The sequence below is a fragment of the Tachyglossus aculeatus genome, chromosome X1 (genome assembly GCF_015852505.1).
Source record: "Tachyglossus aculeatus isolate mTacAcu1 chromosome X1, mTacAcu1.pri, whole genome shotgun sequence".
In the NCBI taxonomy this organism is placed as follows: Eukaryota; Metazoa; Chordata; class Mammalia; order Monotremata; family Tachyglossidae; genus Tachyglossus; species Tachyglossus aculeatus.
Window position 1 is genome coordinate 117,056,341 of NC_052101.1, and position 26,436 is coordinate 117,082,776.

At 52.1% G+C, this 26,436-nt stretch overlaps 3 protein-coding genes across 3 annotated transcripts; all 3 read right to left on the minus strand.

Moving 5' to 3' along the window:
* Window positions 1–1,427: 1,427 nt before the first annotated feature.
* MCEMP1 (mast cell expressed membrane protein 1) lies at window positions 1,428–11,076 on the minus strand. Its single transcript, XM_038740493.1, has 7 exons — window positions 10,995–11,076; window positions 10,045–10,149; window positions 9,708–9,839; window positions 8,937–8,999; window positions 8,628–8,699; window positions 8,462–8,533; window positions 1,428–1,626 (listed from the first exon to the last, which is right to left on the minus strand). The coding sequence occupies exons 1-7, from the start codon at window positions 11,074–11,076 to the stop codon at window positions 1,586–1,588; spliced, it is 567 nt and encodes a 188-aa protein (XP_038596421.1). The 3' UTR covers window positions 1,428–1,585.
* Window positions 11,077–13,423: 2,347 nt separating this feature from the next.
* Window positions 13,424–16,830, minus strand: LOC119949932 (G-protein coupled receptor 54-like). The gene is made up of 5 exons (XM_038771787.1): window positions 16,608–16,830; window positions 15,337–15,461; window positions 15,004–15,139; window positions 14,030–14,268; window positions 13,424–13,750 (listed from the first exon to the last, which is right to left on the minus strand). Exons 1-5 carry the CDS (start codon window positions 16,828–16,830, stop codon window positions 13,424–13,426), a joined length of 1,050 nt encoding a protein of 349 aa, XP_038627715.1.
* A 3,693-nt stretch (window positions 16,831–20,523) lies between these two features.
* Window positions 20,524–22,806, minus strand: LOC119949933 (resistin-like). Its single transcript, XM_038771789.1, is given in 6 exon segments — window positions 20,524–20,572; window positions 20,711–20,745; window positions 20,896–20,948; window positions 21,940–22,000; window positions 22,670–22,788; window positions 22,791–22,806. Coding segments are annotated over 6 exon segments (333 nt in total).
* Between the last annotated feature and the right edge of the window lie 3,630 nt (window positions 22,807–26,436).

Below are 26,436 nucleotides of genomic sequence, written 5' to 3' on the forward strand. Positions count from 1 at the left end.
AGTTATCATTATTAATAATAATAAAATAAGGGGGACTGGTGAACTTGTCGACTCCTTCTGCCCTGGTACCCCTCGCCTCTTCAATGCCAGCTGCAGGGACAACAGAACCCCAACTCTCTGGGCCGGATCCCTTTGCCGGTGACCCCTGGCACCCCTCGGAGGGAAAAACGAGTTGGGAATAGCTGGAGACCGTGGATGTGATCCGCCGACACAAAGAGACTCCTGTTTGGAGGCCTCGCGAGACCCTAGTGATTCAGGGGCCCCGGGGACGGAGAAGATTTGGGTGGGGAGAACCTGGGACTGCTTCAAAGACTTGTGTGGTTGGATACTGACCGAGACACACATATGTTGCCAACTTGTACTTCCCAAGCGCTTAGTACAGTGCTCTGCACACAGTAAGCGCTCAATAAATATGATTGATTGATTACCCACGCACAATCATGAATTCATCATACTCTCACAGCGCTTCCAGGTATGCTCGTTGAAAGCCAAACCGACCCACACAGCTGACACTCTCCCTGGCAAGCCCACATACATTCCCCCTTGATCCTTCCCCGGTTTCTTGTCCCTTTCCCCTGTTGAATAATAATAACGGTGGCACGTACTATGTGCCCCACACTTTACTTGAGAAGCAGCGTGGCTCAGTGGCGAGAGCCCGGGCTTGGGAGTCAGAGGTCGTGGGTTCTGATCCCGCCTCCGCCACTTGTCAGCTGTGTGACTTTGGGAAAGTCACTTCACTTCTCTGTACCTCAGTTACCTCATCTGTAAAATGGGGATTAAGACTGGGAGCCCCATGTGGGACAACCTGATTAACTTGTATATACCCCAGCGCTTAGAACAGTGCTTTGCACATAGCAAGCGCTTAACAAAAACCATCATTATTATTGTTTACTAAGCTCCCCAGTCAGGTGGGACCCAGTCCCTGTCCTTCCCCTGCTTGCTCCCCTCAATCATGCTCCTGGTCTGTTTCCCAACCAGTCAAGTTGCACCACCTGGGGCTGAGCAAGGGCAGGAAACCTGCTCTGTTGATGGGGTAAGAGACTTCTCCCCCTTCTAGACTGTGAGCCCATTGTTGGGTAGGGACCGTCTCTATATGTTGCCAATTTGTACTTCCCAAGCGCTTAGTACAGTGCTCTGCACACAGTAAGCACTCAATAAATACGATTGAATGAATGACTGAATGAATGAATGCAACTGCCCTTCCCTACTCCGGGGAGGGACCCAGAAACTCTGCCCCGCAGCCCAGATCCCATCTCCAGTCGATGCGGTGAAGAATCCCAACACAGGTCTCCTCTTGAAAGTTTCTTTCACAGATTTCAAAGCACTTTACAGGCGTCTTTATCCTGACGATGGGCATCGGGCCCATTTCACAGAGCAGAAAACCGAGGTCAAGAGTGCAAGAGGAGTAGAGGCCAGTTGCCCACTCCTCTAAGGGGCAGAGGGGGCATGAAGTGCCCTCTACCCGCTCTGGTCGGCTTTTGAGGGGTGGTCCAGCCCATTGAAATTCAAAACTGAAGCGATTTTTCCCCCGACCCTTTGATGCCTTCGACCCACCCCAGCTCTTTGCCTGCCCAGGTTTCCTGTTTCATCCCTCGCTGGTTTCTTTGGCAGGCGGTGTCAGGCGTCCTGCCAAAAGAGACATGGAAAGAAGTCAAAGCTGGTGGAAGAATTTCAGGAGGCAAAGGGGGGTGCAGGGGGACGACACGTTTGGGGGATCGATTGGAACTCACCCTTGGGGAAAATAGATCCCCAGAAATCCCGACTTCTGGGGTTTTGCCCAACTGCCTTTCAGGAGTCTCCCTTGATGGCAGTCTCCTCCAAGATTTGGAAACGTGGGAATGAGAAAGACCAAAGGGAGGAGGTTGGGCCCCTCCACCCAACCCTGCATTCATCTTTTTTCTTTCCACCTGCCCCCAACGATGGCGGAGTGGAGGGAGGTGGGAGTGGGGATGGGAGGAAAAAAGAGGGAGGGAGTTGGGAATCCAAAGACTTAGGAATTTGGGAATGAGGAAAAGAAGAATGAAAAAAATCAAGGCCAAGGTTGACAGAAAAAAGGAAAGGGAAAGAGGGGGAAATGGGTGCTGCAAGGCAATTCGCTATAAACGTGTTTAACCGGGCAAATCAAAAAGAGGTCTTTGTAGGAAATATGGAAACATTTTCCCAAGGTGGGGGGAGAACCAAAAAATCCATAAAGGGAGCCAGGTCATGGGTAAATTAAGTGGACCAAAAAGGAATGTGAGAAACACTTTTGCCAGGGACATCGACGCTCTTCAATTAGTCTTCAAATGTAATCAAAAGCCTAAAGATGGCTAGTGAGAACCCCTTCACTATCACGATGCAAAAGACGTTTTGAGATGAAAAAGAGATAGCAGATAGACTCAGCTAATTTTGTGGTTTGGTCTTTTCCCAAGAAGCTCTTAGTGTTAGTTTCTAACATTTTTTTTTTTCTTTTTTTGGTAGCAGACTGGTAGAAGAGAAAATTAAGGTAGCGGTCTAGGATATTTTAGACTAAACTGAGAAATTAAATGTAAACAAATGAATTCCAAAGTAAATTGCAGAAATGCTGGCAACAGGGTTCATGTCTACCAACTCTATCGTACTGTACTTTCCCAAAAGCACTTAGTACAGTTCTCTGCATACATTAAGCGCTCAGTAGATACCATTGACTGAAGAGCGTGTAACCCACCATTATTTGGAGAACTGGAAGATCGGCAATGGAACTACCACTTCTCAGTCAGGTTGCAAATGTGAAGCTGACAATTATAGACTCAAGAGTTTCACCACTGAACCGTGACAGATCGTCAACTCTAAAATAAAGTTTAGGATCTATGAACAGTTAGACAAACATGGCCTTGCTGGGGAAAGACACGCCTAGTGGAAACAGCACGAGCCTGAGAGTCAGATGACCTAGGTGCTAATCCACTTGCCTGCTGTGTGACCTTGGGCAAGTCACGTCACTTCTCTGTGCCTCAGTTCTCTCACCTGGAAAATGATGATGGCATTTGTTAAGCGCTTACTGTGTGCCAAGCACTGTTCTAAGCGCTGGGGTAGATACAAAGTAATCGGGTTGTCCAATGTGGGCTCAGAGTCTCAATCCCCATTTTACAGATGAGGTAACTGAAGCTCAGAGAAGTTAGGTGACTTGCCCAAAGTCACACAGCTGACAAGTGGCAGAGCTGGGATTAGAACCTATGACCTCTGATTCCCAAGTCCGTGCTCTTTCTACTAAGCCACGCTGCTTCTAATGGGGATTCAATACCTGTTCTCCCTCCCACTTAGACTGTGAGCACATGTGGGACAGGATTATCTTGTACTTAGTGCAGTACTTGGCACATACCCTTAACAAACATCATTATTATTATTATTATTATGGTTGTTGTTGTTCCTGTCAGGGGAAAGCATTCTTCACTCATCAGGTAATGTTCTTTGAAGGAATACGTAAGCATGTGGTTAGAGGGGAACCAGTCAGTGTTTGTGGTTTTAATTAGATTCCTCCAGTTCCATTTTGACCAGGTTCCCCACCAAAGTAATTTTTTTAAAAAACAGAGTAATCGTGGGGTTTTACTTAACATGGTCACAGACTATTTGAAGAAGAGATTGCACAGGGAAATTTCCAAGTTCAGAGATGACACTAATCTCCTCCAGGTGGTGAAATATTGTGCTGGTGGAGACACCTTGCAGGAAGATTTCACAAAGCCGAATGAATGAGCAGAAAAGTGGCAGATGAACTTCGGTGTGAGCAAGTGGGGAGCACTTGAGAGAGTACAATACAACAGAATTAACACACATGCTCCCTGCCATAATGAGCTTACAGGGTATAGGGGGAGAAAGACATTAATGTGCATAAATAAGTCATTTATAATATATAATTTAAAGATTTGTACATAAGTGTTGTGGGGTTGGTTGTGGGGCGGGGGGGAGGGAACCCAGCAAATCAATCATCAAATTTCCCAAAACTAGAACTAGACATCAATTTTTTAATGGTTCCTGTTAAGCGCTTACTATGTCCCAGGCACTGTACTAAGCACTGGGGTAGATACAAGCTAATCAGGTTGCTATAGTCCCTGTCCCACATGGAGCTCACAATCTAAATCAGAGAGAAGAGGATTTAATCCTCATTTTACAGATGAGGAGACTGAGGCCCAGAGAAGTGATTTCCCCAAGGTCACAGCAGACAAGTGGCAGAGCTGGGATTAGAACCCAGGTCCTCCGACTCTCAGGCCCCTGCATTTTCCACTAGGCCGTGCTGCTTCTTAACTCGTAATGATAAGCCCTTCAAATCTTCTTCACTTTCTGGGTAGTATCATCAGCATAACGAAGGTTGTTTATATTCTTTCCTCCAATCTTTACTCCCCATTCATCTTCATCCAATCTGGCTTCTCTCATTATGTATTTCGATATAAAGGATGAACAGATAAGGCGATAAGATACATCCTTGTTTTACACCCTTACTAATGGGAAACCAATCTGTTTCTCCATATTCTGTTCTTACTATAGCCTCCTGTTTGGCATACAGGTTCTATATTAATGCAATCAAATGGTCCGGCACACCCATTTCCCTTAATGTGATCCAGAGCAGAAAGGGAAGAAGATTTGAAGGGCTTATTATTCAAAGTTAAGGAACAGAGCAAAAAGAGGGGCCTATATTTGAATGTCAAGAAAACAAAGATCATGACAGCTGGAAGTTTTAACACATATGTAGTGGATGGAGAGTACAAATTGTCAATTCTGTGGTGTTTCCAGTGACAGCGTATGGATCCGAAAGCTGGATAGTGAAAAAATAGGATAGAAAGAGCATCGATTCTTTTGAAATGTGGTGTTGGAGAAGGTTTTTGCCATGGGCTGCCCGAAAAATAAACAAATGGATTTTAGAGCACATAAAGCCAAAGTGGTCTTTGGAAGGCCAAATGACTCGACTTAGATTAGCATATTTCGGACACAATCAGCAGGACTAATTCTCTGGAGAAGACTCTAATGCTAGGAAAAGACCAGGGAAAACATGGAAGAGTCAGCCCAGCAGCTAGATGGATAGAAACTATAAAAACGATAATAGAAGACCTGTTAGCAAAGTTACGGGTTATGGCAGAAGACAGGGCATTTTCCGGAGAAATTATAACCCTAGAGCCGCTATGAATCGAAAACGACTCGATGGCAGTTGATAATGATACTAATAATACATGCTGCTTCCCCCACTGAAACTTGGTGGCAGGTAGCTTCAAAATGAACAAAATTGGCATTTTTTTCACCCAAGAGCCAGTAAGCCCACCCACTCCAGATTCCAGTAACAGTCATCTAAGGGCCCCCAGGCCCCACCTCCAACTTTTTGAACCATTCTGATCCCTTTTGCAACATTCCTTGTCTCTTTCTCCGTGCCCACATTGATCCTTGGGGATTTTAATATCCACATCGATGTTCCTGACGACCCTTGTGCTGCCCGCTTTCTATCACTCCTCAACTCAGCTCCACCCCGGCTCACCCTCTCACCAACTTGGGCACACACTCCAATCTCATCGCCCCTAGCTTCTGCACAATCTCTACCCTCACCAACTCTGAAATCCCTCCATCTGACCACAACCTCCTCACCTGCCTTCTCTCCCACATATCTCCACCCCGCAAATCTTTGCTCTTACCCCACAGAGACCACTGATCTTTTGACCCCATCCAATTTTCTCTACTCATCCTGACCCATTTAACCTCCATACCCAAACTACCTTCCCTCGATGACCAATTTGTCAATCTCGAAACCACCCTCTCTACTGAACTCAACTCCCTCGCTCCCCTATCCCTTTGTCGACCTCATGCTCACAGTCTTGGATCACCTCCATAGTCTGCTTCCTTCGCTCTTGTGTATGAGCCATAGAGCACTGCTGGCAGAAATCTAGATGTCAGGCTGACCCCGTCCACTTCAAGTTTATCCTTGAGCGCTGTAACTCTGCCCTTTCCTCTGCCTGGCAAAATTATTTCTCCACCCTTATTGACACACTTGTCTATTGCCCTCGCCATTTGTTCCAGACATTTAATTCTCTCCTCATGCCCCCATCCCCTCGCCTCTCCCATCCCTTACCCCCAGTGATCTGGACACCTACTTCATTAAGAAAATTAACACTATCAAGCGTGAGCTCCCTAAAATCTCCCCTGCCACTTCTTCAACTCTGCCATCTTCCCCAGCAGTATCTCTGGAGGAGTTCTCCCACCTTCTTTCAAAATCTACCCCCTCCCCCTTTGTATCCACTGCCATCCCTTCGCGCCTAATCAAAACACTTGCCCCCTCCCTTCTTCCCTCCCTAACTACCATCTTCAACTGTTCCCTCTCCAATTGCTTCTTCCCCACTGCTTTCAAACATGCCCATGCCTCCCCGTTCTGAAAAAAACCTCCCTTTACCCCTCACCTCCCTCCAGTTATCGCCCCATCTCCCTCCTACCGTTCCTCTGCAAAACTCCTTGAGTGAGTTGTCAAACCCACGCACTCAAGTTCTTCTCCTCCAATTCACTCCTTGACCCCCTAGAATTTGGCTTCCGCCCCCTAACTCCACAGAAACTGCCCTCTCCAAGGTCACCACTGACCTCCTTCTTGCCAAATCCACTGGCCTCTACTCCATCCTAATACTCCTTGACCACTCTGCTGCCTTCGACTTAATCGACCACCCCCTTCCCCTGGAAACATTATCCAACCTCGGCTTCACTGACGCTGTCCTCTCCTGGTTCTCCTTCTGGATCTCTGGCCACACATTCTCAGTCTCTTTAGCAGGCTCCTCCTCTGCCTCCCACCCGTCAACTGTGGTGTCCCTCATGGTCCGATTCTTGTTCCCTTTCTATTCTCCATCTACATCCACTCCCTGGGAGAACTCATTCTCTCCCATGGCTTCAACTACCACCTCTATGCTGATGATACCCAAATCTGCATCTCCAGCCCTGCTCTCTCCCCCTCTGTGCAGCCCCACATTTCCTCCTGCCTTCTTCAAGACATCTCTACTTGGATGTCCTCCTGTCACCTCAAACTAAACATGTCTAGACTGTGAGCCCACTTCCTAGACTGTGAGCCCACTTTCTAGACTGTGAGCCCACTGTTGGGTAGGGACCGTCTCTATATGTTGCCAAATTGTACTTCCCAAGCGCTTAGTACAGTGCTCTGCACACAGTAAGCGCTCAATAAATACGATTGAATGAATGAATGTCAAAAATGGAACTCCTCATTTTCCCACCCACACCCTGTCCTTCCCCTGATTATCCCATCACTGCAAACGGCTTCACCATCCTTCCTGTCTCACAAGCCCCTAAGCTTGGCATTATCATTGGCTCTTCTCTGACATTCAACCCACATATTCAATCTATCACTAAATCCTGTCAGTTTAACCTCCACAACATCCTTTCCTCTTCAGCCAAACTGCTACCGCGTTAATCCAAACACTTATCCTATCCTGCCTTGATTACTATATCAGACTTCTTGGTGACCTCCCTGCCTCCTGTCTCTCCCCACTCCAGTCCATAGTTCACTCAGCTGCCCAGATCATTTTTCTACAAAAACATTCAGTCCATGTTTCCCCACTCCTCAAGACCCTCCCGTGGTCGCCCATCACCTCTGCATCAAACAGAAACTCCTTACCATCAGCTTTAAAGCATTCAATCACCTTGCCCCTTCCCATCTCACCTCGCTGCTCTCCTACTACAATCCAGCCTGCACACTTCACTCCTCTAAGGCCAACCTACACACAGTACCTAGATCTCATCTATCTCCCCACCAACCTCTCACCCATACCCTGTCTCTGGCCTGAAACATCCTCCCTCTTCATATCTGACAGACAATTTCTCTCCCCCTTTTCAAAGCCTTATTGAAGGCACATCTCCTCCAAGAGATCTTCCCCGACTAAGCCCTCTTTGCCTTTTTTTAACCCCCATTCTGCATCGCCCTGACTTTATTCATCCCCCATCCCAGCCCCACAGCACTTATGTCCATAACCATAATTTATTTATTTATATTAATGTCTGCCTCCCCCTCTAGACTGTAAGCTTGTTGTGGGCAGGAAATGTGTCTGTTATATTATAGTCTCCCAAGCTCTTAGTACAGTGCTCTGCACACAGTAAGCACTCAATAAATATGATTGATTGATTGAAGCCGTTACCACAGAAAAGTTGGGCAGACAGAAAATATCAATAGATTCAAGAAAGGTTAGATTAATTCACGGATGAACGTAACAAGTCAGGAGGTCCATCTCTAACCGAAAGAAGGGCAACGATCACATCTTTCCCTCCAAGCAGCCTCTGGTACCTCCAAGACTGAACTCTGGATTAAGTAGACAGTTGGTCTGGAAAAGGGGGAAGTAGGTAGGCAGCAAAGCAGGAAAAGAATCGGGATGACATAAAGACTAAGGTTCCTCCATTAGACTACCAAAGTCCTTGGGAAATCCTTCTCTCCTTCCCCCCTCCTCTGCCCCTCTCTCCTCTCCCCACTGCTCCTCCTTACCCATCAGGGTTTTCAAGGCCGATTCCAGTTTCTTCAGTTGGCCGGAGAGGTCTAAGTTCTTTTGGAGTTTCTCTGTGGATAAGCAGGTAGACCCAAAGATGGAGGCTCGAGTCTGCCAGTTCTTCCCAGCCCAGCCCTAGTTATCAGCTTTTGAACGTGCTCTTACCATTCAGAGTTTTCACTTTTGATTCAATCGCGTCCATCCGACTGGAGAAATTCATGGCAGTTGTATTGAGCTCTTTGGGTGGGCAGGTTGGCCAGGAGGTGGAAACACAGAGAATGGAGACACAGAGGATGTGGGAAAGATCTAACAAGCTGTTGTAGAATCCAGCTCAGCCTTCCCCACCCCTTCTCCCTTCAGTTTCTCTGTTTCCTCCTCCTGGTCTCTTTTGTCTCCCTCCACCCTCCCACCCCCCAGCCTCTGGGGCTGCCTGTTCTTCTTCCCGAGTCTTGGCATTTGCTCCAGGGCTCTCACCATTCTGGATGCTATTGGAGAGCGCCAGCTGCACATTCTCCAGCTCCTGGGACACTTGTGAAACTGCCACAGAGAAGAAACCCGAGTCCTTGTGTAGCTCTACTACTGTCTTCTGGGTAGTTTGCAGCCCCTCCCTCCACCACCCTCCTTCCTTCCCTCTCTCTCTCTCCCTCCCTCTGTTTCTCCCTCCTACCCACCCCAAGGATTGAATTGAACTCATTCCTTGTTTCTGAATCTCCTCTTGGCTTCCAGCTTTGGAGAGGGAATGGAATGGGGAGGGAGAGAGAGAGAGAGAGAGAGAGAGAGAGAGAGAGAGAGAGAGAGAGAGAGGACCAGGAAAAAAATGAGATTTAGTTGTGAGGGGAGGGAGTTTAGAAGGAAAACTGAGGATGGGAGTTGGGGACAGAACAGGCTAAGGCAGTCCAAGAGGCAGGTTACGGACTGTTCGAATGGAATGAGGCGAAAGGCAAAGCAACCCGGGAGGGTTGGGCCTGGGAAGAGAATGGTGGTTGTGGGGAATGAGGCTGCGATGCTTTTTTTTGCCAGGGGGTTGGTGGGGGGTTGAAGGAAGACGTGGGGAATGTGACTGAAGAAAGGAGTGGGATTGGGAGAGGGAATTCTGGAGAAGGGGTTGGGGGCTGGGTGTTTGCAGCTCCAGTCCTCTTAAACTCGGGCACTGGGGGGATTCACCTAACAGTTTCTTCCCCACTCGCCTCACACCTAGTCTCCACCCTAGCCACACCTCAACTCTGACTCGTCAGCAGCACTTACTCTTCACCAGGACCAGCAAGAAGAAGATGATGGACAACATGAAACTGAAGACCAGCAGGACGTAGAGGCTCATGATGGACTTGTGCACCCATCCGGGGACTGAGAGCTTGGACGGCCCCGGGACAATGGGGGCTGGGAAGGGGCCAAGGAGACAGGGCTCAGAAGGGGCCTGACCGAGGCCCCCAAGACCCCTGGGGCTTCCTGGGCCCCACCAGGTCCCACACAGGCATTGCTCCTGCCTCGTTTCGGGCCATTGTGGAATGGCCCCACCCCAAACAGGCACCACCCAGGGGGTGCGGGGAGGCTGCGGGAGCTGTTAGTACCACCATCACCTCACCTGGGACAGCTGGGGGTGAAGACGGGATGCCGAGATCATGCTGCTTCTTGAAGGTCATGGTGATGTTCTCATACTCTGGGTCATCTTTCTTCTCCACGTGGTCTGCTGAGGTTTTGGGGAAACCGCCCGGTCCCTTAGGATCTGAGCCTCAAGTCCCTTCCCCCTTCTAGATTGTGAGCCCACTGCTGGGTAGGGACTGTCTCTATATGTTGCCAGCTTGTACTTCCCAAGCGCTTAGTACAGTGCTCTGCACACAGTAAGCGCTCAATAAATACGATTGATTGATTGGTTGATTGATTCCCCCAGAGAGCACCCAAGTGTCCTGCCTCCCAGCTTCCCACTTTCCTGTCTAGGTCTCTCTCACCTCCCAGAATCTAAAGGATCTGTCCTCCAACCCCTTCTACCCTTCCACGACCAGGCCCTAACTGCCTCCCTCAGATTAGTGGCAGCTGGCAGGCTAGTGGTAGTCCTTCTCCCAGTTCTGGCAAGGGTGAGGCATGAGTGGTGGAAGTGAGGAGAGAGGCAGAGACAGAGATGAAGAGACACAGAGAGAGAAGAAGGATGAGCCCAAGGGGCCAGAGGACAGGGGGCCAGGATCTTTTCCCCTCTGCTTTTCAGCCAGGTGAAAGTGGTGGAGATGGCGAGGCGAGAGGAGGAAGAAGAAGACGAAGCAGTACTCACCTCCCACCCACATCATCCCCTTTAGAAGCCAATCGGTGTATCCTGGTTCCCTTCCTTCTCTCCCCACCCTTCTCAGACCCCAATCTGTCCCCATAGGACCCCCCCACAACTCTGCCCTACCCCCAGATCTCAGACTCCCCGGGCAACTGCACCGCCCCCCCCCCCAAAAAAACACACCTAGTTTCTGGCTCTTCACCCGAAGGTCCTGCAGGATTCCCCCCCTCCTCCCCCAACCTCAACCTGGCTGACAAACCCCCCCCCAGCTGTACCTTTTGGGTGCCTCTTTTTCTTGGATTTCCAAGTTTGTTCAGTGTCCAGCTTCTGATTCATGTAGATGTCTGCAGGCTCCATTGTCTCAAGATCGTCTAATCCGCCCTCCCTTCCCTCCCAGCCCGTGGGTTAGTGTCGCAAGAGAAGTGGAGCAATCGCCCAGGATGTGTGTTATGGGAGGGGGGAGGATATGGGTACCAGCTTGAGCCCCTCTAGACCGTAAACTCGTCCTCTAGACTGTAAGCTTGTTGTGCTCAGGGAATGTGTCTGTTTATTGTTATATTGTACTCTCCCAAGCGCTTAGTACGGTGCTCTGCACACAGTAAGCACTCAATAAATACGACTGACTGACTGAACTTTGCCCTACAGATCTGAAGATTCAGATTCCTTTGACTCCCCGCCTGCAGTACTGCTACTTCCACGTCCACCCCTAATAATAGAAACGGTGATATTTGTTAAGCACTTACTCTGTGCCCTCTAGACTGTTCTCCCCCTCTTGACTGTAAGCTCCTTGTGGGCGGGGAACATGTCTACCAACTCTGTTATAGTGTACTCCCCCAAGTGCTGTGCACATTGTAAGCCCTCAATAAATATGACTGATTGATGCAATGCAATCAGATTGGGCACAGTCCCTGTCCCACATGGGGCTCACAGTCTAAGGGGGAGGGAGAACAGGTATTGAATCCCCATTTTACAGAGGAAACTGAGGCCCAGAGAAGTTTAGTGACTTGTCCAAGGTCACTCAGCAGGCAAGCGGTGGATTGGGATTGGAACCCAGGTCCCCTAACTCCCAGACTTGGGCTCTTTCCACTAGTTCATGCTGTTTCCCACTCCTTGATGCCTCACAGAAGGACCCATCTTGCCCAAAACCATGCTCGACTGAGGAAAGGTCCCAGGAGCTGAGGGCTGGGAGAGCAAGGGAATGGCTTTGTGGAAGGACTTGAAGAAATTGCGATCTAGGAAGGCATAGACCAGGAGGTTGTGGGCTGAGTTGGCATAGCTCGTGCAACTGGCCCGGGTCTCAAGCTCGAAAGTGGTGTAAGAAGGGCAGATCCCAGGGGTGGGTCTAATTCACGAGCTTGGAGATAGCTGGAAAGCCCCCAAGAGTTAGGGCCGGCCGGGGTTGGGGGGCAGGGATCGGCCAGGCCCTGGATCCCCAAGGAGTGTTACTGATGGGAACAGCCTCACTCTTCCCCCACCCCAAGAACATCCTGGGTTGCAGGAAGAGGGTCAGCAAGTACCATCATTGGCTCATGGGGAGCCCAACAGCCAGGCATCCTGGCCCCCAGGCCAGTGGTCAACTTTTTAACTGAGACTGTGAGCCCACTGTTGGGTAGGGACTGTCTCTATATGTTGCCAATTTGTACTTCCCAAGCGCTTAGTACAGTGCTCTGCACATAGTAAGCGCTCAATAAATACGATTGATGATGATGATGATGATGAGACCCCGGGGGAGGGCTAGGGCCAAGAAGAGAATCCAGATGACCAGGAAAAGGCAGAGCTGGGAGGTCTGGGCGATTAATCAGACACAGAGGCATCCCTGAGCTCTTCAAACTTTTATTGGGAATAAGAAACCAAGAAGTCTGGTCACTGCCGTGGCATCCAGAAAACCACATCCCTTCCTCCTTGAAAGCCACCAAATTGTATATATTTAGAGGGGGAGGGTGATGGGGTGGGGGCGTTGGGCTGGGTCGGGGGTGGGGGTTGCCAGGCCTCTATGTTCCAGGCACCTGGTCTCCCTGACTGAGAGGTATAGGTGCCTGGAGGCAGAATTACTGGGTCCTCCAAGCCCCATCCCTCCCTCCACTGTGAGGGAGGTCAGGGTGGGGCCTCTCATCTTTGAGGTTTCCGGCTGCAGCCCCGCAGACAGATAGTCGATAGGAAACAGATGTGTCATAATGGGACAGACCGCTGGAGTCACATGCATGCATTGGACTGGGGGATTTATTTGTGAAGAGGGGAGACAGCCAGCCCCTTCAAATGCAGTCATGGTCACATGTGAATACCACCCATGGCCAGGCATACACACAATCACACACACATACACACATCCATCCTCCTCAGACACACACACACATGCAAATATCCATCCTCCTCAGACGCACACACACACAGCCTCCGAACTGCACACTTCTAAATTAGCCACACCCACCCACCCACCCCTGCCCCCATCCCACCCCACCCCGGCCTCCTCAGCCATCAGAAACACTTGTTCCCTGCTAGAAAGGATTAGAGGTCAGGGGTGAAGTCTGGGTGGTGAGGGTCAGGTTTCCACACCCCCACCCCAGACTTGGCTGATGGCAGTGGGGGTTTCTGTTGGAGATTATGGGCGAGGCGGTCCCCCTGGGGGCTCCATACTTCTTCCAGACCCTGCCCCTCCGCCCCGTGACTCAGAACCCAACACCCCAAGGCCGGGGGCCCTTCTCTCTCAGGCAAGAGGAACGAGGTCCCTCGTTGCGGGCAGGGCCTCAGGGGCTGGAGGCCGGGAGAGCAAGGGAATGGCTTTGTGGAAGGACTTGCGGAAGTTGTGACCCAGGAAGGCGTAGACCAGGGGGTTGAGGGCTGAGTTGGCATAGCTCATGCAGTTGGCCCAGGTCTTGAACTTGTAAGTGGTGTAGGAGGGGCGGGCAGAGGGGGTCAGGCCCTGGAGCAGCAGGAACAGCTGGATGGGCCCCCAACAGACGGCAAACACCACCACTACAGCCACCACCATCCGCGACACCCGGGCCCGTGAAGGACGGGGGCCCGGAGGGGCCTGCGAGGAAGGAAGGGCAGGGAGATTCTGGGTGCTGAAGGGTGGTGGGCTCCTCTCCTGTCCATCCACCTTCCCCGGGACACCTCTGGTGACTGGGTGGGGTGGGGTGAGGCCAGAGACAGTTCCCTCTCCCTGCCCCTCCCCCCCACCCCCCCCCCGCCCCAGTTCTAGACCTCCTGTCCTGACCCCAGCCCACCCTTCAGACCCTTAACCTGCCCACTTTGCCCCTCCTCGCCTTGCCCCGGCAACTCCCTGCCCCCACCCCTCCTTCCCACTGACCTGATGCCCAGCCTCCAGGGGCCCCACAGCAGGCCGGCGCAAGCGGTGCAGGACACAGGCGGCACACAGGCCAATGGTGGCCAAGGGCAGCAGGTAGGCGACCAGAAAGGTGTAGACCCCCAGGGCCCGGGCCCCAGACAGGCTGGGAAAGACCTCGGTGCAGTAAATGCGAAGCCCATACCAGTAGCCCAGTTCTAGCCGCGGGGGCAACGCTGCCGGCACTGCCAGGGCCAACGAGCCTGGGGAGAAGGAGAGGAGAAGGGAAGAGGGAGGAAAGAGGAGGAAAAGAAGTGGGGGGAGAAGGAAGAGGCGGGGGGAGGAGGAGGAGGAGGAGGAGGAGGAGGGGAAGGAAGAATGGGAAGGAAGAGGGGGAGGAGGAGGAGGGGGGAGAAGAGAGGAGAAGAGGAGGAGGGGAGAGAGAGGAGAAGAGGGAAGGAGGAGGCAGGACACGGAGAAGGGGTAAGGGGGAGGAGGAAGGGGTGAGGAGGAAGAGGTGAGGAGGAGGGGGAGGGGAGGAGGAGGAGAAAGAAAGGTGAAGGGGGAGGAAGAAGGAGGAAGGGGATGAGGAAGGGAGAGGAGGAAGGGGGGAGAGGAAGAAGGGGGGAGGAAGGAGGGGGAGGAGGAGAAGGAAGGAGGAGGGGGAAAGGAAGAGAGGGGCGAAGGGCAAAGGGGAGAGGGAGAAGCATTAGCCACGGCCGGGTAAAGGGACCTGGGAGCCGGAGGTGGCGGAAAAGAGTCAGTCTGGGGGCGGGACGCTTGGGGCCAAAGAGGGAGGACGGGCTAGTGGCGGGTGGGGGGCAGAGCAGCTGGGTGGCAGGAGGAGAGATGAGGGGTAAATAGGGCCGGTATTCTCCTGTCTCTGCTTTGTCTCAGGAGCTCCTCTTTCCTGTCTCCCTGCTTCTCTCCCTCCTGCGGGGACTGGGAAAGGAGGGGCTCGGGCTCTGGTCGCGGGGGGTCCCGGGGCGCCGCTTCACCCAGCCAGATGGCGGTGCTGACGGCCATGGCGCCGTGGGCCGTCCGATGGCGCAGCGAGCGCAGGGGGAACAGCGTGGCATAGCAGCGGTCGACGCTCATAGCTGTCAGTGTCAGGCAGGTGGCCTGGACCGTCACCTGAAAGAGGGAGGGAGGGAAGGAGGGAAGGAGGGTGGGAGGGAGGAAAGGAGGGAAGGAGGGAGGGAGGGAGGAAAGGAGGGAAGGAGGGAGGGAGGGAGGGAGGAGCGGGGCCACTGCCGCGTTGGCAGCCGCCCGCCCCCCGGCCCCCGGCCCCCAGCCCCCCGCTCCCCTCCCGCAACCCAGGTGCCTCCTACCTGCTGCACGTAGTTGACAAACTTGCACATAAACTCCCCGAAAACCCACCCGGGCAGCGGGTAGAGGGTGGCGGTGAAAGGCACGCAGCAGAGCAGGAACACCACGTCTGTGACGGCCAAGTTGGCTAGCAGGGCGGGAGGGCGGGAAGGCGCTCGGGGGAGTCCAGGAGCCTCCCCCTTGGCCCCCCCACCCACCCATCCAACGGGCCGGACCGAGGGTGGGACATCCCCCCGGCGGGGGGCCAGCCAGCCCGGGCTCAGTCCCCGAGGGCGGCGAGTTGCTCGGCCATTCATTCATTCAATCGTATTTATTGAGCGCTTACTGCGGGCAGAGCACCGGACTGAGCGCTTGGGAAGTACAAGTCGGCAACATTGAGAGACGGTCCCTACCCAGCGACGGGCTCACAGTCTAGAAGGGGGAGACAGACAACAGAACACAACACGTGGACAGGTGTCGAGTCACTAGAATAAATAGAAGTAAATCAATCAATCGTATTTATTGAGCGCTTACTGTGGGCAGAGCACTGGACTGAGCGCTTGGGAAGTACAAGTCGGCAACATATGGAGACGGTCCCTACCCAACGACGGGCTCACAGTCTAGAAGGGGGAGACAGACAACAAAACAAAACATATAGACAGGTGTCAAAGTCGTCAGAACAAATAGAGTTAAAGCTAAATGCACATCATTAACAAAATAAATAGAATGGTGCTCGGTCTCAATCAATCAATTGTATTTATTGAGCGCTTACTGTGTGCAGAGCACTGGACTAAGCGCTTGGGAAGTACAAGTTGGCAACATATAGAGACAGTCCCTACCCAACAGCGGGCTCACAGTCTAGAAGGGGGAGACAGAGAACAGAACCAAACATACTAACAAAAAAAAAAAATAGAATAGATATGTACAAGTAAAATAAAGAGTAATAAATCTGTACAAGCATATATACAGGTGCTGTGGGGAAGGGAAGGAGGTAAGATGCGGGGATGGAGAGGGGGACGAGGGGGAGAGGAAGGAAGGGGCTCAGTCTGGGAAGGCCTCCTGGAGGAGGTGAGCTCTCAGTAGGGCCTTGAAGGGAGGAAGAGAGCTAGCTTGGCGGGTGGGCAGAGGGAGGGCATTCCAGGCCCGGGGGAGGACGTGGGCCGGGGGTCGATGGCGGGACAGGTGAGAACGAGGCCTAACGGTGAGGAGTCCGAGTCTCGGACTCGGACCAGGGCCACCCGGGGAGTCGGGGGGACCGCGGGGTTGCGGGGTGGGGGGAGTCTAGTCCACTCACCGAGGTAGCAGTGGGTGGCCGTACGCGTGCCCCGCCGCCGGCTCAACACGAACAGGAGCAGCGCGTTGCCCAGGAGCCCCAAAGCCATGACCAGCGCGTAGAAGAGAGGAACGAGCCAGGCGTCCGTGAGCAGCGGCGGCGGGCCCTCCCCGGTCCCGTTATCCAGCCAGCGGCCCGGGATGCTCGGCCGGGAGCCGTTCCCGGCCCCGTCCTTCTCCTCCATCGGTCCCTCGGCGGCCTGGGATCGACGGAGTCGCCGCCCCTCCCGCCCCTTCCTTCCCTCCCCGCCCTTCGCACTGTACCCCGCGCCCCGTCCCGCCGTCTCCCCTTCTGTCCCTCGGTCCCCCCGACTCCGGAGGGCGAACTTGAAGAGGGAAGCTGGAAGTTCCCGATTGGTGCTCCTAGGAAAAAAAAAAAGAGGGAGGAGCTCTGGGGGGAAAGGAGGGAGATTCTACCGGGAGCGCAGACCGGGATCAATCAATCAATCAATCGTATTTATTGAGCGCTTACTGTGTGCAGAGCACTGGACTAAGCGCTTAGGAAGTACAAGTTGGCAACCTATAGACTAAAAAAAAAAGTGGGAGGAGCTCGGGGGGAAAGGAGGGAGATGCTAGCGGGAGCGCAGACCGGGATCAATCAATCAGTCAATCGTATTTATTGAGCGCTTACAAGTTGGCAACATATAGACTAGGAAAAAAAAGTGGGAGGAGCTCTGGGGGGAAAGGAGGGAGATGCTAGCGGGAGCGCAGACCGGGATCCCAGAGAATCAATCAATCGTATTTATTGAGCGCTTACTGTGTGCAGAGCACTGGACTAAGCGCTTAGGAAGTACAAGTTGGCAACCTATAGACTAGGAAAAAAAAGTGGGAGGAGCTCGGAGGGAAAGGAGGGAGATGCTAGCGGGAGCGCAGACCGGGATCAATCAATCAGTCAATCGTATTTATTGAGCGCTTACTGTGCGCAGAGCACTGGACTAAGCGCTTGGGAAGTACAAGTTGGCAACATATAGACTAGGAAAAAAAAGTGGGAGGAGCTCTGGGGGGAAAGGAGGGAGATGCTAGCGGGAGCGCAGACCGGGATCCCAGAGAATCAATCAATCGTATTTATTGAGCGCTTACTGTGTGCAGAGCGCTGGACTAAGCGCTTGGGAAGTACAAGTTGGCAACCTATAGACTAGGGAAAAAAAGTGGGAGGAGCTCTGGGGGGAAAGGTGGGAGATGCTAGCGGGAGCGCAGACCGGGATCCCAGAGAATCAATCAATCGTATTTATTGAGCGCTTACTGCGTGCAGAGCACTGGACTAAGCGCTTGGGAAGTACAAGTTGGCAACATATAGACTAGGAAAAAAAGTGGGAGGAGCTCTGGGGGGAAAGGAGGGAGATGCTAGCTGGAGCGCAGACCGGGATCAATCAATCAATCAATCGTATTTATTGAGCGCTTACTGTGCGCAGAGCACTGGACTAAGCACTTGGGAAGTACAAGTTGGCAACATATAGACTAGGAAAAAAAAAGTGGGAGGAGCTCTGGGGTGAAAGGAGGGAGATGCTAGCGGGAGAGCAGACCGGGATCAATCAATCAATCAATCGTATTTATTGAGCGCTTACTGTGTGCAGAGCACTGGACTAAGCGCTTAGGAAGTACAAGTTGGCAACCTATAGACTAGGAAAAAAAAGGGGGAGGAGCTCGGGGGGAAAGGAGGGAGATGCTAGCGGGAGCGCAGACCGGGATCAATCAATCAGTCAATCGTATTTATTGAGCGCTTACTGTGTGCAGAGCACTGGACTAAGCGCTTGGGAAGTACAAGTTGGCAACATATAGAGACCGTCCCTACCCAACAGTGGGCTCACAGAAGCAGCGTGGCTCAGTGGAAAGAGCCCGGGCTTTGGAGTCAGAGGTCATGGGTTCAAATCCCGGCTCCACCACTTGTCAGCTGGGTGACTTTGGGCAAGTCACTCCAATTCTCTGGGCCTCAGTTACCTCATCTGGGAAATGGGGATTAAGATTGTGAGCCCCACGTGGGACAACCTGCTCACCTTGTATCCCCCCAGCGCTTAGAACAGTGCTTGGCACATAGTAAGCGCTTAACAAATACCATCGTTAATCCCAGGGGTTCGGCTCTCCCTTCAGCTCCTCCCCTCCGATCTCAGCGGCTCCGGCTCCCTGGACTCAGGGGTTTCAGCACTGGGGACAGCGCAGGACGAAAAGAGGGTGTGTGTGTGTGTGTGTGTCTGTGTGTGTCGTGTGTGTGTGTGTGTCTTGTGTGTGTGTCTGTGAGAGAGCGAGAGAGAGAGAGAGAAAGACAGAGTGACTACACGTAAGATTTGACTGTGCCGGTGGAACCGTGGATGTGTGTGTGACGGTGTATGTCGCTTCGTTTGTGTGTGAATGATGATGACAGTATTTGCTGTGTGTCTGTGTGTGTCCGTGTGTCTATGAGAGAGCGAGAGAGAGAGAGAGAGAGAGAGAGAGAGAGAGAGAGAGAGAGAGAGAGAGAGAGGACAGAGTGACTGCACGTAAGATTTGACTGTGCCGGTGGAACCGTGGATGTGTGTGTGACGGTGTATGTCGCTTCGTTTGTGTGTGAATGATGATCACAGTATTTGCCAAGTGCTTATTATGTGCCAAGCACTATTCTAAGTGCTGGGGTTGATACAATAATAATAATAATGGCATTTATTAAGCGCTTACTATGTGCAAAGCACTGTTCTAAGCGCTGAAGAGGTTACAATAATAATAATAATGGCATTTATTAAGCGCTTACTATGTGCAAAGCACTGTTCTAAGCGCTGAAGAGGTTACAATAATAATAATAATGGCATTTATTAAGCGCTTGCTATGTGCAAAGCACTGTTCTAAGCGCTGAAGAGGTTAACATAATAATAATAATAATGGCATTTATTAAGCGCTTGCTATGTGCAAAGCACTGTTCTAAGCGCTGAAGAGGTTACAACAATAATAATAATAATGGCACTTATTAAGCGCTTACTATGTGCAAAGCACTGTTCTAAGCGCTGAGGAGGTTACAAGGTGATAAGGTTGTCCCACAGGGGGCTCACAGTCTTAATCCCTATTTTACAGATGAGGTAACTGAGGCACAGAGAAGTTAGTCCCACAGCTGACAATTGACAGAGCCGGGATTTGAACCCACGACCTCTGACTCCCAAGCCCGTGCTCTTTCCACTGAGCCACGCTGTCTCTCTATAATGATGGTATTTATTAAGGGCTTACTATGTGCCAAGCACTGTTCTAAGCGCTGGGGGGGATACAGGGTAATCAGGTTGTCCCACATGGGGCTCACAGTCTTAATCCCCATTTTCCAGATGAGGGAACGGAGGGCCAGAGGAGTTAAGTGACTTGCCCAAAGCCACACAACTGACAAAGTGGCGGAGGTGGGATTAGAACCCACAACCTCTCACTCCCAAGCCCGGGCTCTTTCCACGAAGCCACGCTGCTTCTAATGAGTCTCTTCCATTTGTGTGTGTGTCAGTCTGTGAGCGTGAGCCTGTGTCCAACATACGTTGTGTGTCCACCTGAATAGTATGTCCCCTCCTTCTTCTCCTCCCCATCTCTCCCCAGCCTGGCTATGCAGAAATCTAGAGCCGCAACTTGGGAGGGGGCTGCTCTCTTCCCTCTCTCCCATCCCCCTTCCTTCCTCCCACCCGTCGTTGCCTTCCCGGGTTTCCTGGAACAGCTTGTTCCTGCTGAGTGCAATGAGCCACTGCTGTGACCCAAGGAAATGCTCCTCTTCCCTCTCGCTCTACCGTCCTCCCCTGGACCCCCTTCCTCCCGCCCCAGAGCACAGCCCCCTCCCCCAAGTAAGAGCAGGCGCTCTCTCTCCCGCCCAAGAAAGCCCCGCAGACTGCCGGAATATGCCTATTTATTTGTCCCCTTGCCCCCAGGGACCCGAAGTCTAGGCCTCAGGTGGTCCCCGCCTGGCAGCAGCGGGCAGAGGTCCAGTCGATCCCAATCAATCAATCAATCGTATGTATTGAGCGCTTACTGTGTGCAGAGCACTGTACTAAGCGCTTGGGAAGTCCAAGTTGGCAACATATAGAGACAGTCCCTACCCAACAGTGGGCTCACAATCTAGAAGGGGGAATCCCACTGCACTGACAGTGACAGACGGTGTCTGAGCAGATGTTTAGCAGATGTGAGCACAGTCTTCTAGACTGTGAGCCCCGCTGTTGGGTAGGGACCGTCTCTATATGTTGCCAACTTGTACTTCCCAAGCGCTTAGTACAGTGCTCTGCACACAGTAAGCGCTCAATAAATACGATTGATTGATTGATGTCCCACGAGCCACAAGCCGAGCCACAGAAACAGGCCGTGGCTATGTAATGGCCTGTTACATGGAAGAAGCTGCTTAGAAGAAGCAGCGTGGCTCAATGGAAAGAGCACGGGCTTGGGAGTCAGAGGTCATGAGTCCAAATCCCGGCTCCGCCAACTGTCAGCTGGGTGACTCTGGGCAAGTCACTTCACTTCTCTGGGCCTCAGTTACCTCATCTGTAAAATGGGGATTAAAACTGTGAGCCCCCCCGTGGGGCAACCTGATCATCTTGTAGCCTCCCCAGCACTTAGAACAGTGCTTCGCACATAGTAAACGCTTAACAAATACCATCATTATTATTATGTAACCTGGTAGACGTGGGGAGGGGAGGGAGGCAAAAGGGAGGAGTGACCGGGGGAGAACTGGGGGCTCAGAGGAGCTTGGGGGGCAGGGAGTGCAGGGGACTTCCCCTGGCCTGGAATGCCCTCCCTCCACACATCCGCCAAGTTAGCTCCCTTCCTCCCTTCAAAGCCCTACTGAGAGCTCACCTCCTCCCGGAGGCCTTCCCAGACTGAGCCCCCTTTTTCCTCTCATCCTCCCCACCCCACCTGCCCTACCTCCTTCCCCTACCCACAGCACCTGTAGATACGTTTGTACAGATTTATTACTCTATTTTACTTGTACGTATTTACTATTCTATTTATTTTGTCAATGATGTGCAGATAGCTATAATTCTATTTGTTCTGACGGTTTTGACACCTGTCTACCTGTTTTGTTTTGTTGTCTGTCTCTCCCTTCTAGACTGGGAGCCCGTTGTTGGGTAGGGACCGTCTCTATATGTGGCCGACTTGTACTTCCCAAGCGCTCAGTACAGTGCTCTGCACACAGTAAGCGCTCAATAAATACGATTGAATGAATGAATGAATGACTGGGGCAGTGGGAGTCTGGGAGTGGGCAGTGAATAAGACAGGAGGGATTGGAGGAGCGGGGTAAAAGGGCGTGAGAGGCCTGGATCCTTGGATTTGGAGCACGGAGGGGGTTGGAACATGGGAGGCTCTGGGCTAACCTGAAGGGCATGTCACCAGGGCTCCTTGAGATAAGACACTAGTGCAGACAAGGCTGACGTTCTTTAAGAGAAGATGACACCACCGGGAGAAGGAGGAGGAAAAGAGCCTGAGATCTCACCCACTGGCTAGGGCCAAATCCCCTGCCCCCTTAACCTCCCTTCTCTCCCCTGGCAATTTCCACCCCCACCCCTAACCCCTCCAGCCCTACCCCCTGCTCAGAACCCAGCTGCCCTAGTCCTTCCCTGGATAGGGCAGAGTCCCAGGAAGCCAGCCCCCCACTCGGCTTTCTCCCCTCCAGCTCCCCCGCAACTCCCCACCCCCGAGTTTCTGCAGGACGTCCTGCTGCTCCCAGAAGCATTGGAGGTTCTTAGAAGGTTGAGCTGCCTGGCTAGGAAAGAGAGGGGGGCAAGGGAGCGAGACAGAGACATAGAGACACACACCAAGCCAGAAAGAGAGAGAGAGATTCTGAGAGAGAGAGCGAAAGAATGGGAAAGAGGGAGAAAAGGTGGAGAGGGAGAGAGAGAGAGAGATGCTGAGAGACAGAGTGAAAGAGTGGGAGAGAAAGAGGGAGAAAGCAGGGAGAGAGGGAGGGAGAGGGAGAGATGAATTGGTTCAGGTTGGAATTGGAATCGGGATCAAGACTGGGTTTAGAGCCAGGGCCAGAACCAGGGTCTAGGATGGGGTAACAGACTTGGCTCCTAACTGCGATTCTGGTGGCCTGTGTCCCGCGAGGGAAGGGTCATTACCGAGGGAGCTGACGCTCTCTTGGACTTTCTGGTCCACGGCCGTGTCCAGGATGCACTGAATCCTCCCCAAGGCCAAGAGCCCAAATAAGGGGAGAAGGAAGGGAGGAGAGCAGCCTTCATCCTGCTGGAGGGTGATGACCTGGAGGAAGAAAAATTGGCAGAGTCCCCTCCCAGCCCAGAGCCCAACTCTTCTGCCTTACAGTGCAAATTCGAGGGGAAGGAGGGAGCTGGGTGGTGGGCAGGAGGTGGGTAAATACCTGGGTCTCTTCAAAGGAAGCTGGCACTTTAGCGCGGGGGAAGGGGGTGGCTGAAACAGAGGGTAAAGAAGAAGGGCTGGGCGGGGGGGTCCTCACTCACCTTTCTCTTGTTGGACTTGATGGCAGACAGGTGCTGTTACCGTATTTATGTACTCATGTGCCCTTGACGCAGCCTTTCCAGGGACTTTGGCAGCTACCCAAGGCTCTTGGATCTTGATACAATCGATGTCTCCAATTTCCCAACTTCCTCCTTGGGGCTGGTGCTGCCAATCCACCCAGAGGGGGCAAGGGAATTAGGGAGGTGTGGCGGGGGGAAGGTGAGAACGGGCCGGGGGGCAGAGAGATGAGCTAGTTGGCTTCTTTCTTCCACCCTTGCAGGACTCCGGGGGCTGCGGGGGTGTGGGGGAGGGAGATATGGGGATGTTGTGCAGAGTAAACCATCAGGCAGAGATCGCTGAAGGGATAGGGAGGAGATAGACAGGAAGAAAAAAGGGGAAATGTGGATCCTAGTCACCTGTGAGTCTGTTTTTGGTTCAGAAGGTGACTGAGGGCTCCCCCAGGGCCTCTCGCTCACAGAGCCAGGCCCAGCCCCTTCTCCTCTCACCTGGGAAAGGTTAGGTGTAATAATAATGATGGTATTTGTTAAGTGCATACTATGTGCCAAGCACTGTTCTGATTGCTGAGGTAGATACAAGCTAATCATTTATTCATTCAATCGTATTTATTGAGCGCTTACTGTGTGCAGAGCACTGTACTAAGTGCTTGGGAAGTCCAAGTTGGCAACATATAGAGACGGTCCCTACCCAACAGCGGGCTCACAGTCTAGAAGAGCGGGCTCACCGTCTAGAAGACTAGCTTAGACTAGTCTAGGCTAATCAAGTTGGACTCAGTCCATGTCCTACATGGGGCTCACAGACTTTATCCCCATTTTACAGAATGGGGGACTGAGGTACAAGAAGTTAAATGACTTGCCCAAGGACACACGGCAGACAAGTGGCCGAGCCGGGATTAGAGCCCAGGTCCTTCTGACTCCCAAGCCCGGGCTCTATCCACTAGGCCATGCAGCTTCCCCTGGTATGTGGGGAGAAGAGAGGGGAGGGAGACCCGGGAGGGCAGGAATATGCCCCCTCCATTGGTAACCTGACCAAAATGGTCTAGTTTGGAAGTCTTTCCTCTTTTCTAACCTCACTCCCTCCTGCAGCAGTCAAAGCCCTGTATCTCCCAGGTTATCTCAGTGGAGAAGGAACCCAGGGGCCACCCCCCTTTCCACACCCACCACCGTTGGGGACCCTCGGCTTTGCAACTTAGCCCCGATCAGCCTTCTCTGCTTCAGGCTCCGATCCCAGCTCCGGGCCCTCCCCTTGCAAGCTCTTGCCTCAGCCACAGAATCCTCCTTTGAACTGTGGCTGTTTCCTTCCAGAAGGGGCTAGAGGCAGCATAGGCGGAGATTCAGAACTGAACACCTCATCTTCCCTCCCAAACCTTCTTCTGCTCCGAACTTTCCCATCGCAGTCGACCACATCACCGTCCTCCCTGTCCCGGAAGCTTGTAGCTTCGAGGCCTCGTTGTCTTTCGCCTCCCACCTTCGGACTGCCATTCGATCCCCGACAATATTTTCTCCAGCCTTATGGTCCGAGGCTTGATCCAAGCCCTCGTCACCTTCTGGCTGGTCTAGTGTATCAGCCTCATTACTGGACTTTTAGACTGTGAGCCCACTGTTGGGTAGGGACTGTCTCTATATGTTGCCAACTTGTACTTCCCAAGCGCTTAGTACAGTGCTCTGCACACAGTAAGCGCTCAATAAATACAATTGATTGATTGATTGGTTGATTGGACTCCATGTCTCCAGCCTCTCCCTTCTTCAATCAACCCTACATAGAGTTATATTGTACTCTCTCAAGAGCTTAGTACAGCACTCTGCACACAGTAAGCACTCAATAAATATGATTGGATCTCCACCTTCCTGGTTACATCACCACATCAGCCGCCTGAGTATCCTTGGGAACATCTGTCCATTATCATTTAGTCCTGCTGTTGATCCAGTGGAAAGCACATGATTCTGGGAATCGAGAGTTCTGGTAGATTTTAATCCTGGTTCTGCCTGCTGGGACTGAGATAATCATAATAATATTTGCCAAGTGCTTACTATGTGCCAAGCACTGCATTGAGCACTGTGGTAGATACAAGGCAATCGGGTTAGACACGGCCCCGTCCCACATGGAACTCACAGTCGAAGAAGGAGGCAGAACAGGTATTTTATCCCCATTTTACAGATGAGGAAACGGAGGCATAGAGAAGTTACGCGACTTGCCCAAGGTCACACAGCATGCTAGTGGCAGAGCTGGGATAAGAATCCAGGTCCTTTGACTCCCAGACTTGGGCTCTTTCCAATAGACCCCACTGCTTCTCTAAGTTTCACTAGTGGGAAAAGTTTCTGGCTCTTCCAATCTCCAATGAGGGGGCCCGCGCTAAGCCGGTACAAACGGGGGTAGGCCAGAGCTCAGGTGGCAGAGTCCTCTGGGTGGGTGATTCAGTTGGAGGATGGCCCAGGGCCTGAGGAGCCACCCAGAAGACAATATAATAGTCACAATAATAACTGTGGCATTTGTTAAACACTTACTATGTGCCAGCAAGCTAGTCAGGTTGGACGTAATCCATGTCCCACGTGGGGCTCACAGTCTTAATCCCCATTTTACAGATAAGAGAATTGAGGCACAGAGAAGTAAAGTGATTTGCCCAAGGTCACCCAGCAGATGAGTGGCTGAGCAGGGATTAGAACCCAGGCCCGTGCTCTATCCAGTAGGCCACTCTGCTCTTTCATCTAATTCCTTACCGTTGTTTCAATATTGACCTGCCTCATGTTCCCCATTAGGTTGTAAATTCCTGGAGAGCAAGGGCCATGCACACAGTAAGCGCTCGGTAAATACGATTGAATGAATGAATGAAGGTCTTTTACATGTATTGTATGTTCTCCAGCACCTAGGAGGGATGATGATGGAGATGAGAGGGGAAGGACAGTCTTTGTCTCTAAAAGTTGGTCCACCCCGGTGCACAACAATAATAGTAAAAATTGTGGTATTGGTTAAATGCTTACTATGTGCCAAGCAAGCCCTGTACTAAGCTCTGGGGTAGATACAAGATCATTAGGTCCCACATGGGGCTCATAGTCTAAGTAGGAGGGAGAAGAGGTATTGAATCCCGGTTCTGTAGACAAAGTAACTGAGAGGCACAAGGAAGTTAAGCGTTTACCCCAGGTCACACAGCAGACAAGTGGCGGAGCTGGAATTGAAACCCAGGTCATCCGACTCCCAGGCTTGCTTTCAGATCCAGCTTTTCCTCTGGGTTCACCTGTCCCCCCACCAGGCTCCTTTTCACCCGTCAGTCTTGGCGCTTATAGATATGTTTTCAGTACCGGTTCCCTCATTTCCTTCCTGTGATCTTTTCTTCAAATAACCCTTCGCCTTACTGTGCTGGGTTTACCGGTTTATGCCCC

Bases quoted from the DNA above. Each gene is read 5' to 3' on its own strand.
- MCEMP1 (XM_038740493.1), bottom strand. From the start codon at position 11,076: ATGGAGCCTGCAGACATCTACATGAATCAGAAGCTGGACACTGAACAA. The intron at 8,700-8,936 runs GTGAGAGCCCTG...GCCCACCCAAAG, and splicing joins CTCCAATAGCATCCAGAATG to AGCTCAATACAACTGCCATG. The intron at 8,534-8,627 runs GTAAGAGCACGT...GCTTATCCACAG, and splicing joins AAAAGTGAAAACTCTGAATG to AGAAACTCCAAAAGAACTTA.
- LOC119949932 (XM_038771787.1), bottom strand. From the start codon at position 16,830: ATGGAGGAGAAGGACGGGGCCGGGAACGGCTCCCGGCCGAGCATCCCG. The intron at 15,140-15,336 runs GTAGGAGGCACC...TCCCTCTTTCAG, and splicing joins TTGTCAACTACGTGCAGCAG to GTGACGGTCCAGGCCACCTG. The intron at 13,751-14,029 runs GTCAGTGGGAAG...CCTTCCTCGCAG, and splicing joins CCCTGGAGGCTGGGCATCAG to GCCCCTCCGGGCCCCCGTCC.